Here is a 20,907-nt window from a genome sequence, read left to right as displayed (position 1 = left end):
TCCTTCCTCACCGCTTGCTTGCCTTGTAATAACCCTTTCACTCGCACTGCAAATCACAACAGAACAAAAGGTGTCAAAAAATGTCACTTGCATGCATCTTCCTCAGTCTTGCAAACATGGCACTCATTCCACTCATGAACAATAAAATGTGGAGAATTATTTGAAAATTAACAACATTCTAATTCTTTTCGCTTCATATTATTTAGTAATTGGGGGTTGGATGCCTTGCTCAAGGGCACCTCAACCTTGCAGGGCAATCGAACGTGCTTATGAGGACACTTTTATATTTTAAAGAATTCCTTACGTTGAACTTTTTATTATTTGCATTTTCAAAACAAAATTTGCGTGCGTGCGTCAAAATGCGCACGAGGCCTCTCGTTGTACCACTACAAAAAAAAACAAAAAAAAAGGCGAGAAAATGAGAATGCTTGAGTGAAAATGAAAGTCGGGAGTGAGTGGCGAGTTCGCCCCTCCCGGCAGTGTCCTGACAATGGACGCTGAATGGATGCACATCACCGCGGTCAGTGGGACATAGTCAAAGCACGCCTCCTCCTCTTAAAAAAAAAAGAAAAGAAAAAAAGAGGCGCGTCATCGTCCTAACAAGGCAACGCGGTTTTTTGTGCGGCCGCCCGTATAAAAAGCGGCTGACACCTCCCCGAGCCTCCACAGAGGCGACAAGACAAGAAAGAGAGCCGGTGCGTAAAGTAAAAAGCGCGCAGGCAGGTGGGCATCGAAAGAGAGAGAGACAAGGGGGGTGGGGGGGCATCGAGAGAGGTAGAAAGTGAGTGAGAAAGAGAGAGAAGGGGGAGGAAGCCTCGGAGGCCACAAGCCATAAAATGAATTCCGACTCCAGCCCGAGCAGCAGAGCCTCATCCCCGGACATGGACGCCATGTTCCTCCGAGAGCACCTCCCCGGCCACCACTTCCACCACCTGCACCCGCACCTCAACCCCCTGCACCACCACCACCACCACCCCGTCTCGTCGTCCACGCAGGCCGGCAAGATGTCCGAGTCCAAGTCGGCCTCGTCTTCGTCGTCGGTGGAGAGCAGCAGCGGCGGCGGAGCCAACAACAAGTTCAAGCTGAAGAAGCAAGTGACCGAGGAGGAGATGTACCAGCTGCGCCTCAAGATCAACGGGCGCGAGCGCAAGCGCATGCACGACCTCAACCTGGCCATGGACGGCCTGCGCGAGGTCATGCCCTACGCGCACGGGCCCTCCGTGCGCAAGCTGTCCAAGATCGCCACGCTGCTGCTGGCCCGGAACTACATCCTCATGCTCAACAGCTCCCTGGACGAGATGAAGCGGCTGGTGGGGGAGATCTACGGCGGACAGCACTCGGCCTTCCACTGCGGCGGCGCCGTGGCGCACCCGGGAGCCGCGGCGGCGGCGGCGGCGGCGGCGGCGGCCGCGGCGGCGGCGGCGGCCGCCCACCAGGTGCACCCGCTCCTGGGCGGCGGCCTCTCGGCGACCACCACGTCCACCACGTCGTCCACCCTGCCCGCGCTCCCCTCCATCCGGGCCCCGCACGCCATGATGAAGGGCTCGCCGGCGGCCGCGCCCCCCGGCCTGCAGCTGGGCTCCGGGTTCCAGCACTGGGCCGGCTTGCCGTGCCCGTGCGCCATCTGCCAGGTGCCGCCGCCGCCGCCGCCTCCTCCTCCTCCTCCTCCGCCTCACATCCCCATCACCTCTTCCGGCCTGACGAGACTGACGGGGGAGGCCAAGGACGGCATGAAATGATTTGTCGATCATTTCAAGGACTTTTTTTTTTGTTTTTTGAGGGCATGACGAGCGGATTCGTGCGTGCATGTTGCCGTCTGTTTTCTTGTTGGGTCCATATGAGAAAATGTGTGTAATTTCCCTCCTTGTACCAAGGACTTGTGCTATACTTAAGACTGATGCTTTCAAACTTGAAGGTAAAAAAAAAACAAAAGGAGAGAAAAAAAAATGTGCATGAACATTTTGGTTGTCTTTATTTTGTGAAAATGAAGATTGCTCTTTGTGCCTTGTAACAAGGATTTAAACGGAAAAAAAAAAAAAAAAGAGTTCATATTAAAATTTTGCTTTTTGTTTCTTGACCAAAAATGTTGCAAACACTGGCTGTATAGAGTTTTGTAATTAATTTTTTCATTACTGGCTGATTGTACAAACATGTCTGCTCTCATTTGATTTTTTTCTTTTTTTGTGCATGTTGCTCGAATGTTGACATTAATTTCTGCTCAATTTTGTTACGCCCAGAGACTGTCTGTCTTTATTTTTTTACATTGTTGATGAAATATTTATTATGAATCACCCAGAAGACCTGGATGACATTTCAATAAAATTAAAATTATGGATCAGATAAAACTGTCGATACTCTTTTTTTTTTTTTTTCCCTTTTAAAGAACATTTAGGCATATTTTTTCAAGAAATTACCCTTGGGTGGAACCCCCCCTTTTTTTATAGACTGTAATAATGATGACGCATCATGCATTATACTTTCACGTCGACATCAGTTTAGAAAATGTATTTTTCTTTGTAATCTCCTTGAAGAATTTGGGCCTGCAGTGTATCAACATTTGTATAAGAGACACGTCTATTCAATTTGAGCCTTGAGTTTCAAAAATATAATATTTCTAATGAAATAATCACGTGATCAATATCTTCTGTTCACCTCTAAGAATGTTTAATTAAAAAAAAAATCTAAAAAAATTCTCCAAAATGAATTAACACTTGCTCTTTTTTTTTTTTTTTTTTTTGGGGGGGGGGGGGGGGGGGCACTATAAGAACATTGCTTTATTATTAAATTCTATATTTAATTTCTCTTGAGGGATTAAAAAAAAATCTATCTATCTATCTATCTAGTTTTTGCAAGAAACCACAACCTATTCATTAAAATACATTATTTATGAAATGTTTATATTAAATGCAAGTTGTTGCATTTAAAATGTAATTTATTTTGGTTTATGGAATGACATTTATTTTCAATCTTTCTCTTTGATGAGAAACCGTTTGAAAAGGAAAAATCTGCCAACACAACCTAACCCACAATATTGAATTCAATATTAAATAAATAAGTTAGTGGATTTTTACTGTAAAATTAACAGGTCATAATATTTTAACACATTTCACATTTTTGTGTATACAAAACATCAAGTTCCATAAATATTCTTTTTTACAAAAATACCCATTTCTAGTAACTCAAATGCAAAGTATAAAAGGAAACAAATGATTGCAATAATAATAATGATATAAAAAAGTTCCATCTAAATTGCACAACATTGATTGATTGATTTGAACATTTTTTTCCCAAGCAGAAATGTAAAATGAGTAAAAAAAAAAAAAGAAAAAAAAAAAGGTTCCCATTAATGCAGCCCAGTTGGATTACTAATCCACATTTGGGAGTGCCGAGCAGTTTGTTCACTGGTCCCATGGGTGCCTCCACGACACCCCCCCCCCCCCCCTCCAATGTGTCTCATTTCTTGCAATGACAGAATGTGTGTTTGTGCAGATTACAAGCTAATTGTTCACGTGGGACCCAGAAGGGGAAAATGACATCACAGAGAGGTTGGTGGGATTACACGATGGCAAAAAAAAAAAAAAAAAAAAAAAAAAAAAAAAGCAGAGGATTAGACACATTTTGCTTTTTGGGGGAGCAGAAGGGGGAGAGTCGGATCATGCAAATGAAGATTAAGGGAAATAATAGACGAGGCCTTCTGTGACTTGAGAAGGACTGAAAGAGTTCATTTTCTTGCTGCTGTTTTTGTCTTTAGGAATGAGTCGCCTGTGTGTGCGTGCCTGCGTGTGCGTGTGCGAGCGAGCCGGCAGATGGCATGTAAATAGGCGTGTAGCTGCCACGGCCTTTTAAGCGAGCGCCACTGAGGAGGATGTTGTCAAGGGAAGCTGCTTAGCGGTGACTCCAGTTTTGATTATGCTGGCCTTTCAAAGCAAATGGACTCGTCAATACTTTTTCATGCGGCCTAATTAGGAGGCCGACGACTGCCAAGGCCGCCCGCGTTTACATTCGCCAAGGGCGGCGGCGGCGAGGCCTCGGAACATGCAAATCGCACGCAAATGTCACACGCATGTTTAAGGCATGTATGTGCAGATGAGGGCAACATTACGGACGCCAGCATTCAGGCGAAACGCCAAACGAGTGCAAGACAGTTATGATGTCGCAATAAGGTGTCTTCGTTAGAGGTTCAAGAGTTCAAAGGTGGCAAAACGCGATCATGCTGCAATGAAAAAAAAATGTACAGAAATGCATGACTTGCTCTGTCTCATGAGTGAAGTTCCTTGCAAGTCTAACAAAAGTAAAAAATAAAATAAAAATCTTGACAATAATACCTTCTATGCAACCCCAGGAGTCTAAATATGTTATTCTGTTATTAATATAGTGTTAGTGGAATATGAGTTAAGCAGCAAAATCCAGCCGTTTTTATCCAGCTTAGCGGCCATTTTGTCACTTGCTGTGGAGTGAAAATGACATCAAGGTTGCTCAGGTAACAACCAATCACAGCGCTCCTTCAGGAAACAGGTGATCTGTGATTGGCCATTGCCTGAGCAACTGTGATGTCATCTTCAGTCGACAGCAAGTGGTAAAATGGCCGCACCATGAGATGGATAAAAACGGCTGGATTTTGCTGCTTAACTCATATTCCATGAACACAATATTAACTCATTCACTCCCAAAGACGTATTTATACGTTTTTTTAGGTTTTTGTTTGCTAGAGTTTTTGTATGAAGGCTTTGATGCAGTTTCTGAAGTGGAAGCTGAAAGCGATGGTAATTATTACAAAAAAAAAGTGTTATGAAACAGATGAAGCACACTTTTTTTTTTTTTTTTTTTTGTAATAACTACTATCACTTTAAGCGACCACTTCAGGTCAGAAACTGCATCAAAGCCTTCATACAAAAACTCTAGCAAACAAAAACCTTAAAAACGTTTTTGGGAGTGAATGAGTTAACCAGAAAACCATATTAAGACCAGTGGGGATGCATAGAACATATTATTGTCAAAAAAAAAAAAAAGGGGGGTTTGACTTCCCATTCAAAAGAAACGCCTACATGTGTCGGCCAATCATTTGACGGCGATGTCAAGACCTTCCTCGGCCTGCGTTCGAGAACTTACATCTGCTCGCGGTTTGCTTGCGTGTGCGTGCGTGCGTGTGTGCCCGCGAGCGTCAAAGAAAAAAGTGAATTGAGTGTGAATGAAGCAGTGTCGTCCTAGAACAAAAGCGCTTGAGAGGATAACTTATTGACCAGGATGACAGGCTGAACCGGGCTGATTAAAACCGCCTGCTCGTCTTGTGTGTGTGTGTGCGTGCGTGCGCAGGGGGGCCATGCACCTGCCTCTGCCCTAGGGGAGCCGGGAGCCCCCCCACCCCATGTTTAGCTGAACCAAAACGGGTGACATATTTCCATCATAAGCGCGCGTTCGCCATCGCCATTAGCCACAAGCGCTCATTTGCATGTTAATTGCGCCGTTAGCGAGGGTCTGTTGACATGTTCCCTTTTTTGTCCGGAGGCGGGGTCGCGGGATGTTGCACTCATCTTCTACAGGAAGCGTCAACTTTAAAAAAAAAGAAAAAAAAAAAAGTGTCATGTGACGCCTCAACAGTTATTTACGAGCTTCTTGTTTGAAAGTCATGAAAAAAAAATGAATTAACGTGTCAACAAGTGATGAGCTCAGCAAATAATACGCGCCGCCTTTGTTATTTACAGAAGAGGCAGTTTTGCCGTTAAAACAGCAGGATGCTCCTTAAAGACGCCATCTGCAACATTTAAAGACTTCCGAGATGTTTGCGCGTCAACGCTCGTAAATCAGTTGGACAATAAATGTGACAAAAAAGTGCAATTTACGTGAAAAACTTATTTTTGCACGCGGGATAATTCAGTTTGTTGGGGCGTAATGATGAGCACAGGAAATTTCACTGTATGAATTTATTTTGGCTTTAAAAAGAATAAAAAGGAGAAATGTAATAATGACATTTTATAGTCTCTCGCCATTTTATCTATTAAATTGCATTTTGTGTATTACTAATCAGGTCAAAGTGAAAGCTCAGCTAAATATCTTAAGAAAATATATTGAATTATTTTAATAAAAAAAATTGACAGTAGACCTAAATTATCCTAAGACAAGCTTATAATATTTTGCCCCCCCCCCCCCCCCCCTCAAAAAAAAAATCAATAATAAATAAAATACTAATTCAAAAGCAAATAAATATTTTGGAAAAAAATAATTAGTTAATTCATTAGTCTGCTGTCATGGAGGGCAATAAAAATAATTGTATAATTGAGGAAAATAATTGTCAATTAATTTGATAATTGATTAGCTGTTGATTAATTAATTATTGCACAACTAAGGCTTATATATTTAAACAAAACAAAGAATGACCCGAATAGGTTTGTGTCATAATTAATAATAATAATAATAATGATAATAATAATAATAATAATAATAATAATAATTATTATTATTATTATTATTATTATTATTATTATTATAATTATTATTTTAGACTGAATTAATTATTGATTATTTAATTGATTAATTGGCTAATCAGATTAATTTTAATTTTGCATTAAAGTGTATTATAAAGGCATTTTTCCCTGATTACTGCTTATCAACCAGTGATCAATGTTTATTTCGTACTTCATATCTGTGTAGTGATTAAAATTAAAAAATAAATAAATAAAAAAGTGCCACAACTTAGCCCCAATGACAACATGAGTAGCCCAAAAGTTTGTTCTAAAAATAGCTCATGATGACACTGCGACTTAAGAAATACTTAACTCATTCACTCTCAGCAGCCATTTTCACATTTCGCAATCCCCTTCACGCCCGGCTGTTTTACTACTTTTTGACTGATTTTGCATGGCCCACAGAATATTGTGTTCTATTGTTCTATAAAAATATGGAACCCACCAAACGAAAGATTAAGGTCTCTTCTTTAATCAGCAAAAAAAAAAAAAAAAAGTATATTTCTATCTGTTTATGTTTTGCAAAGATTAGCATTAGAATATAGCTAAGTTTCATCATTATTCACAAATCTGCTTAGAACGGTGGGGAAATCAGCTTGTTTTCATCAAGGCCCTGTTGATCTCTTATACTCTGCTGCCACCTGCTGGTATTTTGTAATAGCTACCATTTCTTCAACCGTTCTTTGCAGTTGAGAGGCTGCATCAAAGCCTTCTGTATGCCCTAACTTAAAAACAAAAACAAAAACATAAAAAAAAAGAAGATCTAAATACATCTTTGGGACACTTAAAACATTTAAAATAGAACGTACTTTTACATTTTAGGGATTTAAGGTCACTGAAGACGCCGAATCGTCTCCAGTGTTTACGAAAACAAGTTCGCATCACTGACTCACTATTTACGGAAATATGCGCACGAGCTTCAGTAAAGACTCTTCGATATTTACGATTACGTGAGGTTTATCCAACACAGGTTGACGGAAAACCGTCGTTTGAAATCTTGCAAGCGAAATGCCGAGTCGACCGACGTGATGTCTTCATCCGCGTGGTCTGCTCTTGGCTCGGCAAGCGACTGGGCGGCCTCCTCACGCGCATGTTTTCACTTTTGTCGCAACACCTCCTCCCTGCTGAGAAAGACTGTCACCCAGCACTCTGCCAGGCGCCGAGCTGGCACGCCCGCGCACGCCCGCCATGCCATTGCGATACAACAAAAAAATCCAATCAAATGAAATGAGGTCGAGGCCACGTCCCAAGCAAGCAACATTCGTCTCTATTGATGTGCTGTTTTGAATATTCCTATTTTGTCTTCCAACAGAACCGATATCATAAACAACAATCATTGAAAGAAATGAAAACGTGGCTATTCAGCAGACGCAGGATCGTAAATCAACAAAAATTGCTCTTGACGCATTTGTACGGTCGCTTGTTGCTAGGCGGAATTAACAGGGCGGACAAAAATATTATCGGCATTTACGCCTCTCTCAACCTTTTACGGCACTTTGATTTTGGTGCAAGACCACCTAGCTTAGCCTAGCCTAGCCTAGCCGAGCCCACCCTGTGATCTGCCATTAGCCTGTTGGCCCTGGCCCACATTCAGCTGGCACGGCGGCGCCCGCCATTGAAGGATCTGCCAGGCGGACTCGCTCACACACACTTGGTGCTTTTCATCAACGTCAACAACACACTGACAGCTTGCTGGTGCTGCCGGAGAGCAAACAAACACGCAAAAGACGCGTGTTTGTTAGGCGCGACTTCATTAGCGATGTCATAGTGTTTTTTGGGTGTACCGTGTGTAGATACAGTGGTATAAAAAGTCTACACACCCCTGTTCAAATGCCAGTTTTTTGTGAGGGAAAAAATATGAGACTAAGATGGATCATTTCTCGACTTTTTCCTCACCATTAATTTGATCTGAAACTCAATTGGAAAAAAAAAAAAAAAAAAATATATCAAGTAAGAAGAATAAACCTTTTGCCACACTTGTTTGAGATTTTTATTTTTGATATATTCAATATTTGTATTGATTTCATAATAAATAAATCAATAAATATATTTTATTGCTATTCTTATTGTATTAATTCTGTTTAATTTTAATGTTTTTTTTTAAATAGTTTTTCAATTACTGTGCAAATTATTACAATGCATTCATTCATTTATGTATAATTAATTTGAGATTATTTTTCTTTTTTATCTCTTGATCAATTCCATGTAGCTTTCCTTTAAAAGCAATCACCAAATGATATGGATTTATTTGGTTTGTTTTGCTTTTTTTTGTGTTTCGTGACAGAAACTAGCATTTAATACACAGATAGCAACATCATCTAAATGCAAACGGGGGTCGGGGGGGGCTTACCACGTTGGACCCCCCCCCCTCAGTAAAGATCAGCTGCAATTCTAAACGGGCATTATCACTGGCTGGCAAAGCAGAGATGACAGCAGCCCCAGTGTGTATGTGTGCATCATATGGGCCAATCAAAAAGTGCCCTGGCTCAGTAATGTGTGACAGATGTTAACGCTTTGTACTTAATGTCTCCCCGAGGACGCCCACCCAATCGCACTGGACGCTGACATGACGGACGTGGATATGTGTGTGTTCAAGACGTAATCAACAACAACTCAAGTAAAGTGCTATTAAATGTGACAAATTGTTAGGTTGTTTGTTTGTTGGGGTCATAAAAAAAAAAAAGCAGTGAAAAGACAGAAGACAAGTAGCATTAGCATAGCATTAGCATAGGTTTAGTTCTTACCTTTTCTTCTGAGTCGTCCTCATCCAACGAGGTCACTTTGGAACAGTGCCTTCCAAATAGAGCCACACATCAGTAATCTATGCTTGTCATCAGTAATATAGTCAATATTATCTGACATATTTTTCTATATATATATAAAAAAAAAAAAAGTTCATTAAAGGCTTTGCTGCTTTGAGTTCCACTTTTCCTTCTATTTATTTATTTATTTATTTATTTAATTATTTATTGTGGCCCATCTGTGTACGTGTGTACAAAGATGATTATTTTGGGGGACACTATGCATACATTAATTAATATGCAAAATTATTTTAGTTGCTTTTTATATGGAAAAAAAAAATGTAACATTTGTTTGGAAATAGCCAGCTTTTAGGTGAGTTTTTTTTTTTTTGTATTTCTGGAAAAACAGCACACTTGGGACTAATTGAAATCCTTTAAAATAGACCGTAGATGATTTTAGGTCCTTGTAGGCAATAATAAAAATAAAGGGGCATTTCAAAAGCTCCTAAAATGAATTTTGGATGATTTTTAAGGCACCAGTAAGTCAAGTTTTAAAGTAAATTTTAAGAGTATTTGATGAATCTGTACTCAAAGAACTTTAGTCCGTTTCAATTATGGTAAAGGAATTTTATTTACCTGCCATTTTTTAAAAGTCATTTCAAAGGAACTAAAAGGGATTTTGGTTGTTTTTAATGGATCAAACAATTCTATATATTAAAAAAAAAAAAACATCGCCCCAGGATGAAGACTTTCCCTTATCATCAGGACAGCACTGTCACTTTCTGACACCCCAGCAAGACCTGTCACTCACTCCCTTGGCACTCACCCCCTGCTCATCCCCAAATTTGCCCGTCTGTCCGTCAAACCCCCGACTTCAACCTCCATCTGTTATCATGTGGCCCTCTTCCCTGAGTGCCGGGGGGTCGGCGAGGGCCGTCCGCAGGCGGCTCATCCCGTTAGAGGCCTATTAAGGGGGCCCGACTTTGTTATCCCTCTCAATACCTGCGTGTGATGGAGCCGGCGCATGGAAGGGCCTCCCGGTGGGCTGCACTCGGGTGCGGACCTCCCGTCAGACGTGGACAAAAATCCGCGTTTGAAAAGGCACACTTCTTCCTTGTCCCGCTGGCGCCCTTTCGCGCCGGCGCTCGTCCCCTCTGGAGAACATCTGGACCGGCCCGCCTGAGGAGAAAGTGCACGGGGTGCAAGAGGATGGGATTGCCGATATGCTCACAGAGAAGATTACATGCAGACAAACTTACCAGTCGGGAATCGGTCCGTTCTTGTTCAATGAGTTTTATTCTCGTCCTTTTTCCACACCAAAACGCATCCAAGCATGTATTTATGCACCTTGCACTTGGCACAGAAACTGAGCTGGCTCAAACGGGTCCCACAAAGTCGGAAGAGTAGAATTGTCCGTTCTGAAATTGAAAACAATATAAAAATGATATTTAAAAAAATTTATTCATAGAATTACAAGCGTAAAGTTAAAAACAACAGTCCAAGATAAAAAAATATGCAAAAGTTACTGTAATATTAAAAAAAAATTTTTTTTAGGAGCATCTAAAACAATAGAAATATTTGGAAAGAAAAAAGAACTACAAATGGGGGGTGGGATAATATAATGAAAATATTGAATGAATAAAAATGACAAATAATTAAAAACATGTAAATAATACACAGTGCATAAAAAAAGTCGCACAAAAGTATTTTCTGAATGATTTTTTTAAGTCCATTTCACACAACATACAACGCATGATCGAACCTTGTGCAAGCTAATGAAAAATTTATTATTTTTTTTATCCCCCAAAAAATATGAGAGAAAAGATAAAAAAAAAAAAAAAAAAAAAAAAAAAAGTGACAATTTTGATACTTGAATGTATGCGACAGCAATGATGTCATTTATTTTTGCTATCTACCCATCAATAAAATATTTTAAGAGCCCCTGTAAGGACATCATAAAATCACAGCACTGATTTTTTAATTGTTTTTTTTTTAAACTGAAATGCATCGCTGTGCTTTCCAAACTTTTGTTATCTGTCATCTCCACAGGAAGTTGAAAACAAACACGTCACATGCGTCCATCTGTCTTGATGTTAGCAGAGAATAGAGGTTTGTTTCTTCATAAGCGGCTTATTAACAGCCGCTGCCCAGTGGAGCGCACTCTCCCTGGAGGACACGGTTGGGCCCCTCAAGGTGGTGGAAGGATGGCGGGGCTTATTTAAATGGAAGAGGGATGGAGGGGGTGTCAGTCCTTTGTGTCCATCTCTGGCCTCCGAGACGGGGCCTCCCGTGCGGGCCTGCCCAGGGGACGCTCGGGTTGCTGTGTTATGCGCGGGCCAGGCTAAAGGAGAGGCAAAGCGGAGGAGGAGAAGGAAGGAAGGAAGGATGGAGAGGTGACTGGAGGTCATCCGTCAAAGCGCCTGTCAATTTTCCAACCTCCTGCAGGGAGGCACGTGGAAAAAAAAAGGAGAGCAGGGCGAGCAGCATGCGACATCGACGTTAAAAAAACAAAACATCGATTGACTATTTGTGTTTTGGAATATTCGTTTGTCCACTTTTTGGGGACCAACATTCACAACCAAAAGTCTAATATTTGTTGCCAATAGATTTCTGGCGACACTGCTTCCAGTACATGTATGTGCACGTTTGAATTTTTTCTCCAATCAGATTTCTGACTCTTTGTGTTGCTATGTCAATCTAATCTGCCCTCCAAAATAAGTCATGCTGGCCTATTTAAAGTTGAATTTGTACTGTATTTGCAATGGGACTGTTTCTTTACATCACAGCTGTGTCTTAAATATGAAATATATTTAAGAAATAAAAGAAAATCAGCACCACACATTTTCACTTGTTGCTCGGCAGAGTTCAAACCGAACTTTCTTATTGCGATGACGAGACAGGTTTGTTTATACATTTTCATTGTTAAAAATTAACCACGATGCCGTATTCATTAATTTGGATCCAAATCAAGTAATATAAACAAAACTATAAAAACAACACCACAAGTTTTATACTTGTTGCTAGGCAGAATTTGTAGAGACCAGTCCCAACTGTCTGATTGGTTGGAGACAAATTTGCTAGAAAGTTGAACTAAAGAAAAACCAGGACCGCACAATTTGTGGAGTTTAATCCCATGTACTACAAATAAGAAAATTGTCAGTCACAAAACAGCACTAAAGCATTGCATTCATTTTTGAATTTGTGTATTAGATACCAAAGTTAGAAAATCAGCACCAAAAATGCTGAACCCCCACACGTTACTTTAAGGAATACAAGACATGTTTATTGTGGAAATAAAAATATAAAATACATATTAGAAAGAAAAGTGGGATACAATTTATTTTCTTTCATACATTTGCTACTTTTTGCTAAATTTTTGGACTTCAATCACAGCAGCTCTGTATTAATTATAAAATAAAAATACAAGAAAACAGCAGCATAACGCTCGACAGTATCGAAATCATAATTAATGTTCTTGTCGACATAACTGGGACTGAGCCTGACATTTTCTTTTGACCATAAAGTGTGTGTGTGGGGGGGGGGGAATGTAAAAACGTGTCGACAGCTTTAATTCTACTGTCGAATTGTTAACTCAAATAGTCCCTCGTTGCCTATTAGCAGTCCACAAAAGTCGCGAGCGCGAGCTGCTATTTCTTCTCGTCAGATGAGCACATCTGTTACGTGCGCCAACGTTGTGCCAAGCGACGACTTTTGACCCGCGTTGGACCTCCGCGCGCGTCTCCTGGTATTTGTTGCCGTTGTCGAAAAAGCAGCTTGCACATCTCCCACCATCTGTCAGGCCCGCTGATTAATAAAGGCGATACGACAACGCACGTAACAGGAACACGCGCGAGGCGCCTCATTATGCGCGATTCAGGTATTATTTACAGTAGGAGTCAGGCTGAGCTGCGGTGGGCAGCTGCTGAGCAAGAGGGGACGCGAAGGCGAAAACGAGCGTCGCGGGATTTCAAGTTGGAATAGTCAACATGTGAGTGAGTATTTGAATATTTTTCCCAGATTTGCGTGAAGACTCAAAATCGTCCGTTGGTGTGAATGCTGTGCGCGAATGGTTGTTTGTCTATTTGTGCCCTGTGATTTGTATTTTATTGATTATCTTAACCAAGTGCTGTGAGCTGCTTATTTAGTTTATTCAGTTAGCTAGTTAGCTAGTTATGGTGGTTGTATATAAACTGATTTTTGAGAGCTGCCTCACAAGATAAGCAAAACATGTGATTACCAATACATCACATATATAAGCATATCTCTGTCGCAGTACCGAGACCAACCTGTGAGAGGCAGCGTGGTGTTGTACAAATCAGAATCAAATAAGTAGTGGTAGAAGAAGAAATCCGAAGCTAGTCAAAAGCCATTTTTGTACCTTGTGATCTCGTGAAACGTCATCAGTTGCGGCTCAAGTTCGGTTCCAATTGAAATCACGTTTTGTTTTTTGTAAAGTGTCTGAGTCTTTTGAAAAACGTATTTATTATTATTATTATTATTATTATTATTATTATTATTATTATTATTATAAAAAATGCACAGAATACCCGGATGTTGTCGATGTCTGCTGTTTGGATCCCAAAAACGCAGACACAAATAAGATTTTAACTCTTTATTCGCATAACATCGAGAGGCGTAGAAAAAACTTGACTAGACGAGAAACGACGAGAATGTATCGAGAATCACGAGACGCTAAGCTAACTTGGGCTGTGAAGGTGCACAGAGGAACATAGGTAATAATCCGGCAAAACACACACTTCTCAGACAGGCTTCTAAACACAGCGAATTGATCTGATTGGTTGTGGATAGACATGTGGGTAACAGGAATGACATGGCTTTATCTGATTGGCTGTTGACCGGATAAAGAGATTAAAGATTCTTGACATCACATAGCGTACTACCAGTTGAAACTAGAGGCTGGTTACATCAGTTCAAAACAGACACTTGACCTCACGGTCAAGACCCAAACATAACCCTAGCATGACCCAAATTTAAACCTGGCATGACCCAGTCATAACAAATATCAGTACAAGGCAACAGTCAACAACAACAAGCAACCGTTTTTTACTCAGTCAATCAGTCAGTTGGTCAGTTAGTAGTATTATACTAGCTAATCTAAGAATCCCCCGCCGTCTCTCTGGCATTGCCTTATGGCCTTGGCGGAGGTCTGCAATCCATGCTTTTTTTGTTTTTGTTCCCTTGACTGACCCCCGCCCTTCCCGCAACCCCCTTGCGGGCCACCGTACCCAGCCTGCTTTGCGGTGCCAGAGGCGCCAGCCACACCGTGTCCCGCGCAGCCTCCTGCCGCCCCATCTTGAAGCGCGTGACCAATGGGCGTGATTAATAATTCTAATCATTGGCAAACGTGCCAGCTGCTCTGTGGCAACGGGCACGTCTGATTTATGGTTGTGTAAATGCAAACAGTCATTGTCCATATTCACAGAAGAAAGGACAAGTGGCGAGGAGGAGGGTGTTGGGTTTTGGCCGCCTGCCCTGCAAATATGATTTGATCTTCGGAAGTCATTGTCCCGCATCCCTCGCGGCCATTTGTCTGCGGTCGGGTCACACAGTGCTCACCTAGTTGCGTTTTGATCTCAGCGGGCTTCAAAGCCGTCTGTGGCCATAGGGGTTCGGGGGCGGGGTTTCGGGGGACATTGTGCGGCAGGCAGACGGCCCCTCATTGGCGTTGTGGTTCTGAGGCGTACGTCCACAAAGCTGCACCGTCAGTTAGCCGCGTGATTGGGCGCCATTTAGCGAAGCTGGAACGCGACCAGCGGCCTGTCGCCAACTAAACAGCTCAACTTTCTGCTACCTGAGTGTGAATTTGCGCCTCATCCGGTGCGCAGATGTGTCCGCCGTCATCGAGCAGTAGCACACCACACATTACCCCGCTCATTAATCACCATCAAGTGTTTGGGTTTGTGCGCGTCTGCGGTACGGAGAGCAGAGTAGTTGTGACAGCTACTGGCCGCCAACCTGTCCACAGCCTAATCTCATTACGCTCCTCCTGGCATCCAGGACGCTCGTGCGGAGCGAAGGAGACAAGGCGTTCAAGCGTATAATGGATGTCTAAATCGTCCGCGTGAAGACTCGCAGACTGGCGGGTGAAAGCGTGCGTGGAAATGGATTGGCGCAAACCTGCGGTGTGTTAAGTGGAGCATGCGGCTGTGCCAATGAATTGCAAGTACAGTGGAACGATGCTCAAGATCTGGTTTATTTGCATTTTGAATGGATTTTTCCCAACAATTAGGTTGAGTTCTTGTGATCGTAAAAGTTAGCTCTGTTATGGACTCTTGGTTCAGCTTTTGAATCAGGTTGTTTTTAAACCCTGTAAGGCACTTTGTGATGTAGCGTCTGTCAAAAGCGCCATACTAATTGCTTTTTGATATAGACTTTACTTCAAATCTTGGGTCAAATTTAGAGTTTTCTATCTACCAAATTATTGGATTTGTGAGGGTAATTAATGTTTTTTTTCAATACTTTGGCTGACTTCCAAGTTGTCCAACCACTGTCCACGGTATCAAGGGAATCAAGGGTCTGCTGTGAAACATTTCGTTCCAAAGAAAAGATTAAGCGCCACCAAGCCCAGTTTTTGTTCTGGTCATGGATTCTTGTTCAGCATTTGAACCAGACTTTGCGTTGTTGTCCAATCATCAGACCTTTTAAGTACCTTAGGGCACTAGATTCTTATTTTACTTTTGGGCTACCAGTTTTTCGACCACCAGTCAAGCCGTTGCACGTTGGCGGTTCGTTTGGGTTGCGGATTCTGAGATTTACTTGAAATTTGAGGTCAAATTGGGAGCCATCTAACCAGCGTATGACACCTGTGCGCCGGCCGGTCATCCTTCGGCCTGTCTGCGGCGCAGCGCGGCGTTGTACCTGTCAGGCTAGTGCAGATGGGCTCGGGCCCCCCCAGAGTATCGCGGCTAAACAGCCGTCATTAATCACCGCATAAAGCCTCCCCAGCGGGAGATGCCCCAGGTTAGAGCACATCAAGAAATAAATTGGCTGAAAAATGGCTCCGGACGGACGCGCTATCCCCTGGGAGGGGGTGCGAGGGAAAGCAGGAGGGGGGGGGGGGGGGGGAGTCATCTGTCAGCCGCTTAAGCGACGGCGTCACTCTCGCCCGCCTTGACAATCTCAGATGTTTGCTTTCGGATTTGAGCACATTCGTCTTCTTTATTTGGCTATGCCAACACTTCCAGATTGTGTGTGTGTGAGTAGGGGAGCGTCCAAGAGGAAAGAAACGAACTGTACATCATCATCTTCAATTCACTGATGGCCTATAACAGACATTCCACCAAATAAGGATGCAACTGCCCAAAACTATGTTGCTAACCAAAATAGCAGCACTCAGCCAGGCACATTAACAGATGAGGCAAAGAAAACACAAATCATCATCATCATCAAATCACTGAACATTCGAAACTGTTTTTAGGTGTTCTGCACCAGTAAGGTCAAGTGAAGTCCTAACTGAGCCAATTTGAACCCATTTGCTAACCAAAACAGCAGCACTCAACGTCTAACATGTAAACAGGTGAGACAACGAAACCTCATTTTTTAAAGCTGTATTTATAAATTCTCTGTAAATGTCAAATAAATAAAGACTTACTGCTCAAACTATGTAGCTAACCAAAACAGCAGCACCTAGCCATGTACACAAACAAATCTCAAGTTGAAGTGTGGCAATTTAGAACAAAAGAGAATCACCAAGCCTGGCATATAAATTCTCTCTCAGTTGAATTCAATTATAGAGAATTTGCCCACTTCTCAGTATTATAAAAAAAAGGGTCCCCCTGCCAAAAATGTATGGAAATGTTGAATCGTATTAGATATAAAACGTACATTTTGTCCTTTGTCCACCCCTAGTGTTGAGTCACCATTCATCTTTCTTCATTGATTGGTTGGGAGGCCCAATGGCTTGAGGTTCAGTTTTGAATACTAGTTCTAAAACGACCCATAATCTTCCAATAATCTCGGTACAGTGTTGTTGTTGTTTCATGTTTTACAGATTTTTTTCTGTTACCCACTCGTATTCCATATCAGATAGGAAGCTTCTCTTTTGTCGCACTTCATCAATCAATCAATCAATCAATCCATCAATGACCACACGCTGCAGTCGTGCTGCTCTCAATAAAGATTGCACCATAAAAACACGTCAACTGGATGGCAGCCAAGATGGAGGTCAAGGACGGGCGGTGATCGGCCCGCACCTGTCCAGCTCTCTCTCTCTCTCTCTCTCTCTCTCTCCCGCTCTTCTGTCTGCTGTCCACGCCAATGATTAATGACCAGTGGGTCACTGCTGCTCTGTTGACCCCGGACCACCTTTCACTGTAGCACCTTAAGGGTCCTCCAAAGAGCCGTCAACACCGAAACGCTATCACTGCTCTGATCCACGATACCTGATGAGATATTACAACTATATTTATTTGTTTTTACAACAACTCTCTGCTATGTAATAGGTCAGTTAGCCAGGTTAGGCAAGTGTCATCTGTTGCTATGCGGATATATTTGCATTCCAGTTTGGAGTTTGATATGACTACAAATTACATGCAATATTTATTTATTTATTTATTTATCATAAAAGTATTTAAAAAGTATTATATTTGAAATATATTTTATAATGAAAAATGAAGGACAAAGTTCTTCTGCCAGTTATTTGGTGACTAAAAGAACATCAACGTGCGATGAATAGAGCTTAATAGCCCAAAAATCGGAATCCTAATGAACGTGTGCAGCATAAATCTCAGCATCATGATGGTCTCTATCAGTGTGACACGTCGCCAAAAAGCCAACAATGTCACCAGGTTAAGCGCCTCCATTCTTCTTCTTCTAACACGGGCAGAACGCTGGATGTCACACGGGGGGGGGATGCGAGATGTGAGCACAATGGAGGTGATCTCTCTGATCTTTTGTGCTCGCCGCCATTATTAATGTTCATCGCGGAGAGAAGCCGCGGCCTCTGCCTCTACGGCATTTTCGCCCCGGCTGGACTTCTCCCGTCTCGACGCGACTTCACAGGCTGGCTTTTGAAAAAAAAAAAAAAAAAAGTCTCAAAATGTCGTGTGACACCTCTACGCAGCTGAGCGAGCATTTCAAAAGTTCATTTAGGGTGGATGATTACGTGACATAGAAAAAACAGAAATAGAGAGAGGTAAAGTCGACCGCAGTTGAAATCTTGATTGTGATGTTGGGGTCTTGGAAAATAGGGACAACAATGTGAACGTCAAAAAAAATCGTGAATAAGGGAGCTTTGACGACGACGATTCAACACATTAGAAGGAGATTATACAGTATTATGGAAGCGTAGAGCTGCCAATGTGGAGGAAACATTTTTGGCTGGCAAGTACGTTCGAACATACTCGCAAATATGTTGGAACATACTCGCAAATATGTTCGAACGTATTGAAATATGTTGGAACATACTCGCAAATATGTTCGAACGTATTGAAATATGTTCGAACATACTCGCAAATATGTTCAAACGTATTGAAATATGTTCGAACATACTCGCAAATATGTTCGAACATACTCGCAAATATGTTCGAACATACTCGCAAATACGTTCGAACATACTCGCAAATACGTTAATACATGAAGGCTACATGCTACAAAGTTAGCATACCTTCCCATAATGCCACGGGGTATTATTTGCGCCTGCGCGAGTGAAAACAAAACCCCATTTTTTAGGCATTTGGGCCACATTACCAGTGATCATTCGTAACGTTTACGATTTATCATGTCTGCCGTGCATAATTTAGGTTCGTCATTTTATACCCCATAATGCAATGGGGTATTACGCTTACGAATACCCTGTGGCATTATGGGAAGGTATGCTAACTTTGTAGCATGTAGCCTACATGTACGTTCGACCATATTTGCAAGTATGTTTGAACGTATTTGTGACTATGTTTGAACATGTTTGCGACTGTTCGAACACATTTCAATACGTATGAATATATTTGCAAGTATGTTTGAACATATTTGCGAGCATGTTCACGCATACTCGCCAGCGAAAAATTTTTACTCCACATTGGCAGCTCTATGCTTCAATGCTGCAATCTTGCTTAAGATTTTCAGTGAGTTTGATTTTAGAACTGAATTCTAACTGATCACTTATTTTATATTTCTTATCCATTTCCTGTTTTGCAAAAATAGGTTTGAAATCGGACAAAAAAAAAAAGTCATTGGTTTTTCTGAACTACGTAACTTGAAACAGTGTAAACGTCTCTTCACATCCAGTAAAAAAACCCCACAAAACAAACAATCTTAGCATACAAACAAAAGAAACAACTTTTCTATCTGGTGTCAGGATTCCCACTCATTCCCGCTAGGTCTTTGTCGGGGGAAATCTTTGAAGGTGTGTCGCCATTTATCAGGCCTTCAGTGAGCTGCCCCGTGCCTTGCTGTGCGACGCTTTGAAGGGTCAACGTGGTCTCGCAGTAATGATTAACTCTCGGCGATTGTCCGACACTCCTCCTCTGGGAGCGCCGAGCGTCGCTCGGCAGAGGTCAGCGACCGCGACCGAGCGATGCTCTCGCTGGAAACAACTTTCCACAACTAACAAGCAGCCATTCTCTTCCACCAGAATCATTTTGTAGTGCTAAAATCCACTGGCGGGAAGGTACAAATAGGTACAATACAGATTTTTTACAATGCAGTAATGCTACTCACTATAAGTACAGGATGCAATTCAGTACAGTAGTAGTATCTATCTATACATAACGATGAGGGTCCAAAGTTACCACTTTAGTTTGTATTGTGTGATGATTCAGTTGAGTCAAGATTTCAAGACGGATGTGGAAATTACAATTTCTAGAGTTGAACAAAGTCATTTTATTAATGCTAAATCCACTGTAATCTGTGAGTTGCAAGTGTTTACATAAAAAAAAAGATGAATAACATTTGCTGAAAGTGCAATTGTTTTTTTGTTTAAAAAAAAAAAAAACAGATTGTTCATATGATTTGCAACACAATAATATAACCAGTAAATGTAAATATTTTACAAAAGTACTTGCAACTATTTACACTAAAACAATGGAGAATATTTGGAATAGTTGTTAATTATGGTTCATTTATATTTATTTATTGATTTATTTATTTTTTTAAAGGGATACTTGACTCATTGTGCCATTTTCAGCAGTAAAAAGCTAATATTTTGTCGATAATTACAGTGTTAACGTCATTATTTTTCATGTACAATTAATACCTTTAAAAAGTAATTTTTATGCTTGCTGTCGACTGATGATGACATCACCTGTGCTGAGGAAGCAGGTAACGACCAATCATGGCTCAGTTTACTGACCAAACTCCAGAAAACAGGTGAGCCATGAACGGCCGTTACCTACTTCCTCAGCACAGGTGATGTCATCATCAGTCAACCAGCAAGGAGGAAAATTACTTTTGAAAGGTATTAATTGTAAACGAAAAATAATGTTAACAAATATATGTAATAAGAAATATTAACTTTTCACTGCTGAAAATTGTTCAATGAGTCAAGTTATTTTTTCTGGAATAAATTCACAGTTACAATACATGCATGGTACTAAACAGTTATCATTTTAAAATATTTAAGAGACGCCGTCGTCCGTCGATATTCCCTCCATTCAAATCGATTGACCATTTTGACTAAAGTGCTGATAAATAATGAATGAAGGACACAAGTAGGCAATTGTGTGCGTGATGCGTTACTTCACTTTATCCTC

General features: G+C 41.4%; 1 protein-coding gene and 1 long non-coding RNA gene across 3 annotated transcripts in view; one reads left to right on the top strand and one right to left on the bottom strand.

Moving 5' to 3' along the window:
* The first annotated feature begins 695 nt into the window (after nt 1-695).
* Nucleotides 696-2,191, top strand: olig3 (oligodendrocyte transcription factor 3). Its single transcript, XM_077495779.1, has one exon. The coding sequence runs from the start codon at nt 837-839 to the stop codon at nt 1,737-1,739; it is 903 nt and encodes a 300-aa protein (XP_077351905.1). The 5' UTR covers nt 696-836; the 3' UTR covers nt 1,740-2,191.
* Nucleotides 2,192-9,133: 6,942 nt separating this feature from the next.
* The window catches only part of LOC144001733 (uncharacterized), a 30,451-nt gene continuing 18,677 nt past the window's right edge, over nt 9,134-20,907 (bottom strand). For both annotated transcript variants that reach the window (XR_013278572.1, XR_013278573.1), the window contains exons 4-6: nt 10,462-10,620; nt 10,205-10,381; nt 9,134-9,254 (exon numbers count right to left, since the gene is read on the bottom strand). This is a non-coding gene — a long non-coding RNA (uncharacterized LOC144001733). The remainder of the gene's footprint in view (nt 9,255-10,204; nt 10,382-10,461; nt 10,621-20,907) is intronic.

Source organism: Festucalex cinctus, chromosome 14, assembly GCF_051991245.1.
Source record: "Festucalex cinctus isolate MCC-2025b chromosome 14, RoL_Fcin_1.0, whole genome shotgun sequence".
NCBI lineage: Eukaryota > Metazoa > Chordata > Actinopteri > Syngnathiformes > Syngnathidae > Festucalex > Festucalex cinctus.
The sequence above is the reverse complement of the archived record's forward strand: the minus strand, read 5'-3'. Positions and strand labels throughout refer to the sequence as shown.

Coding starts and splice junctions, on each gene's coding strand:
- olig3 (XM_077495779.1), top strand. CDS start 837: ATGAATTCCGACTCCAGCCCGAGCAGCAGAGCCTCATCCCCGGACATG.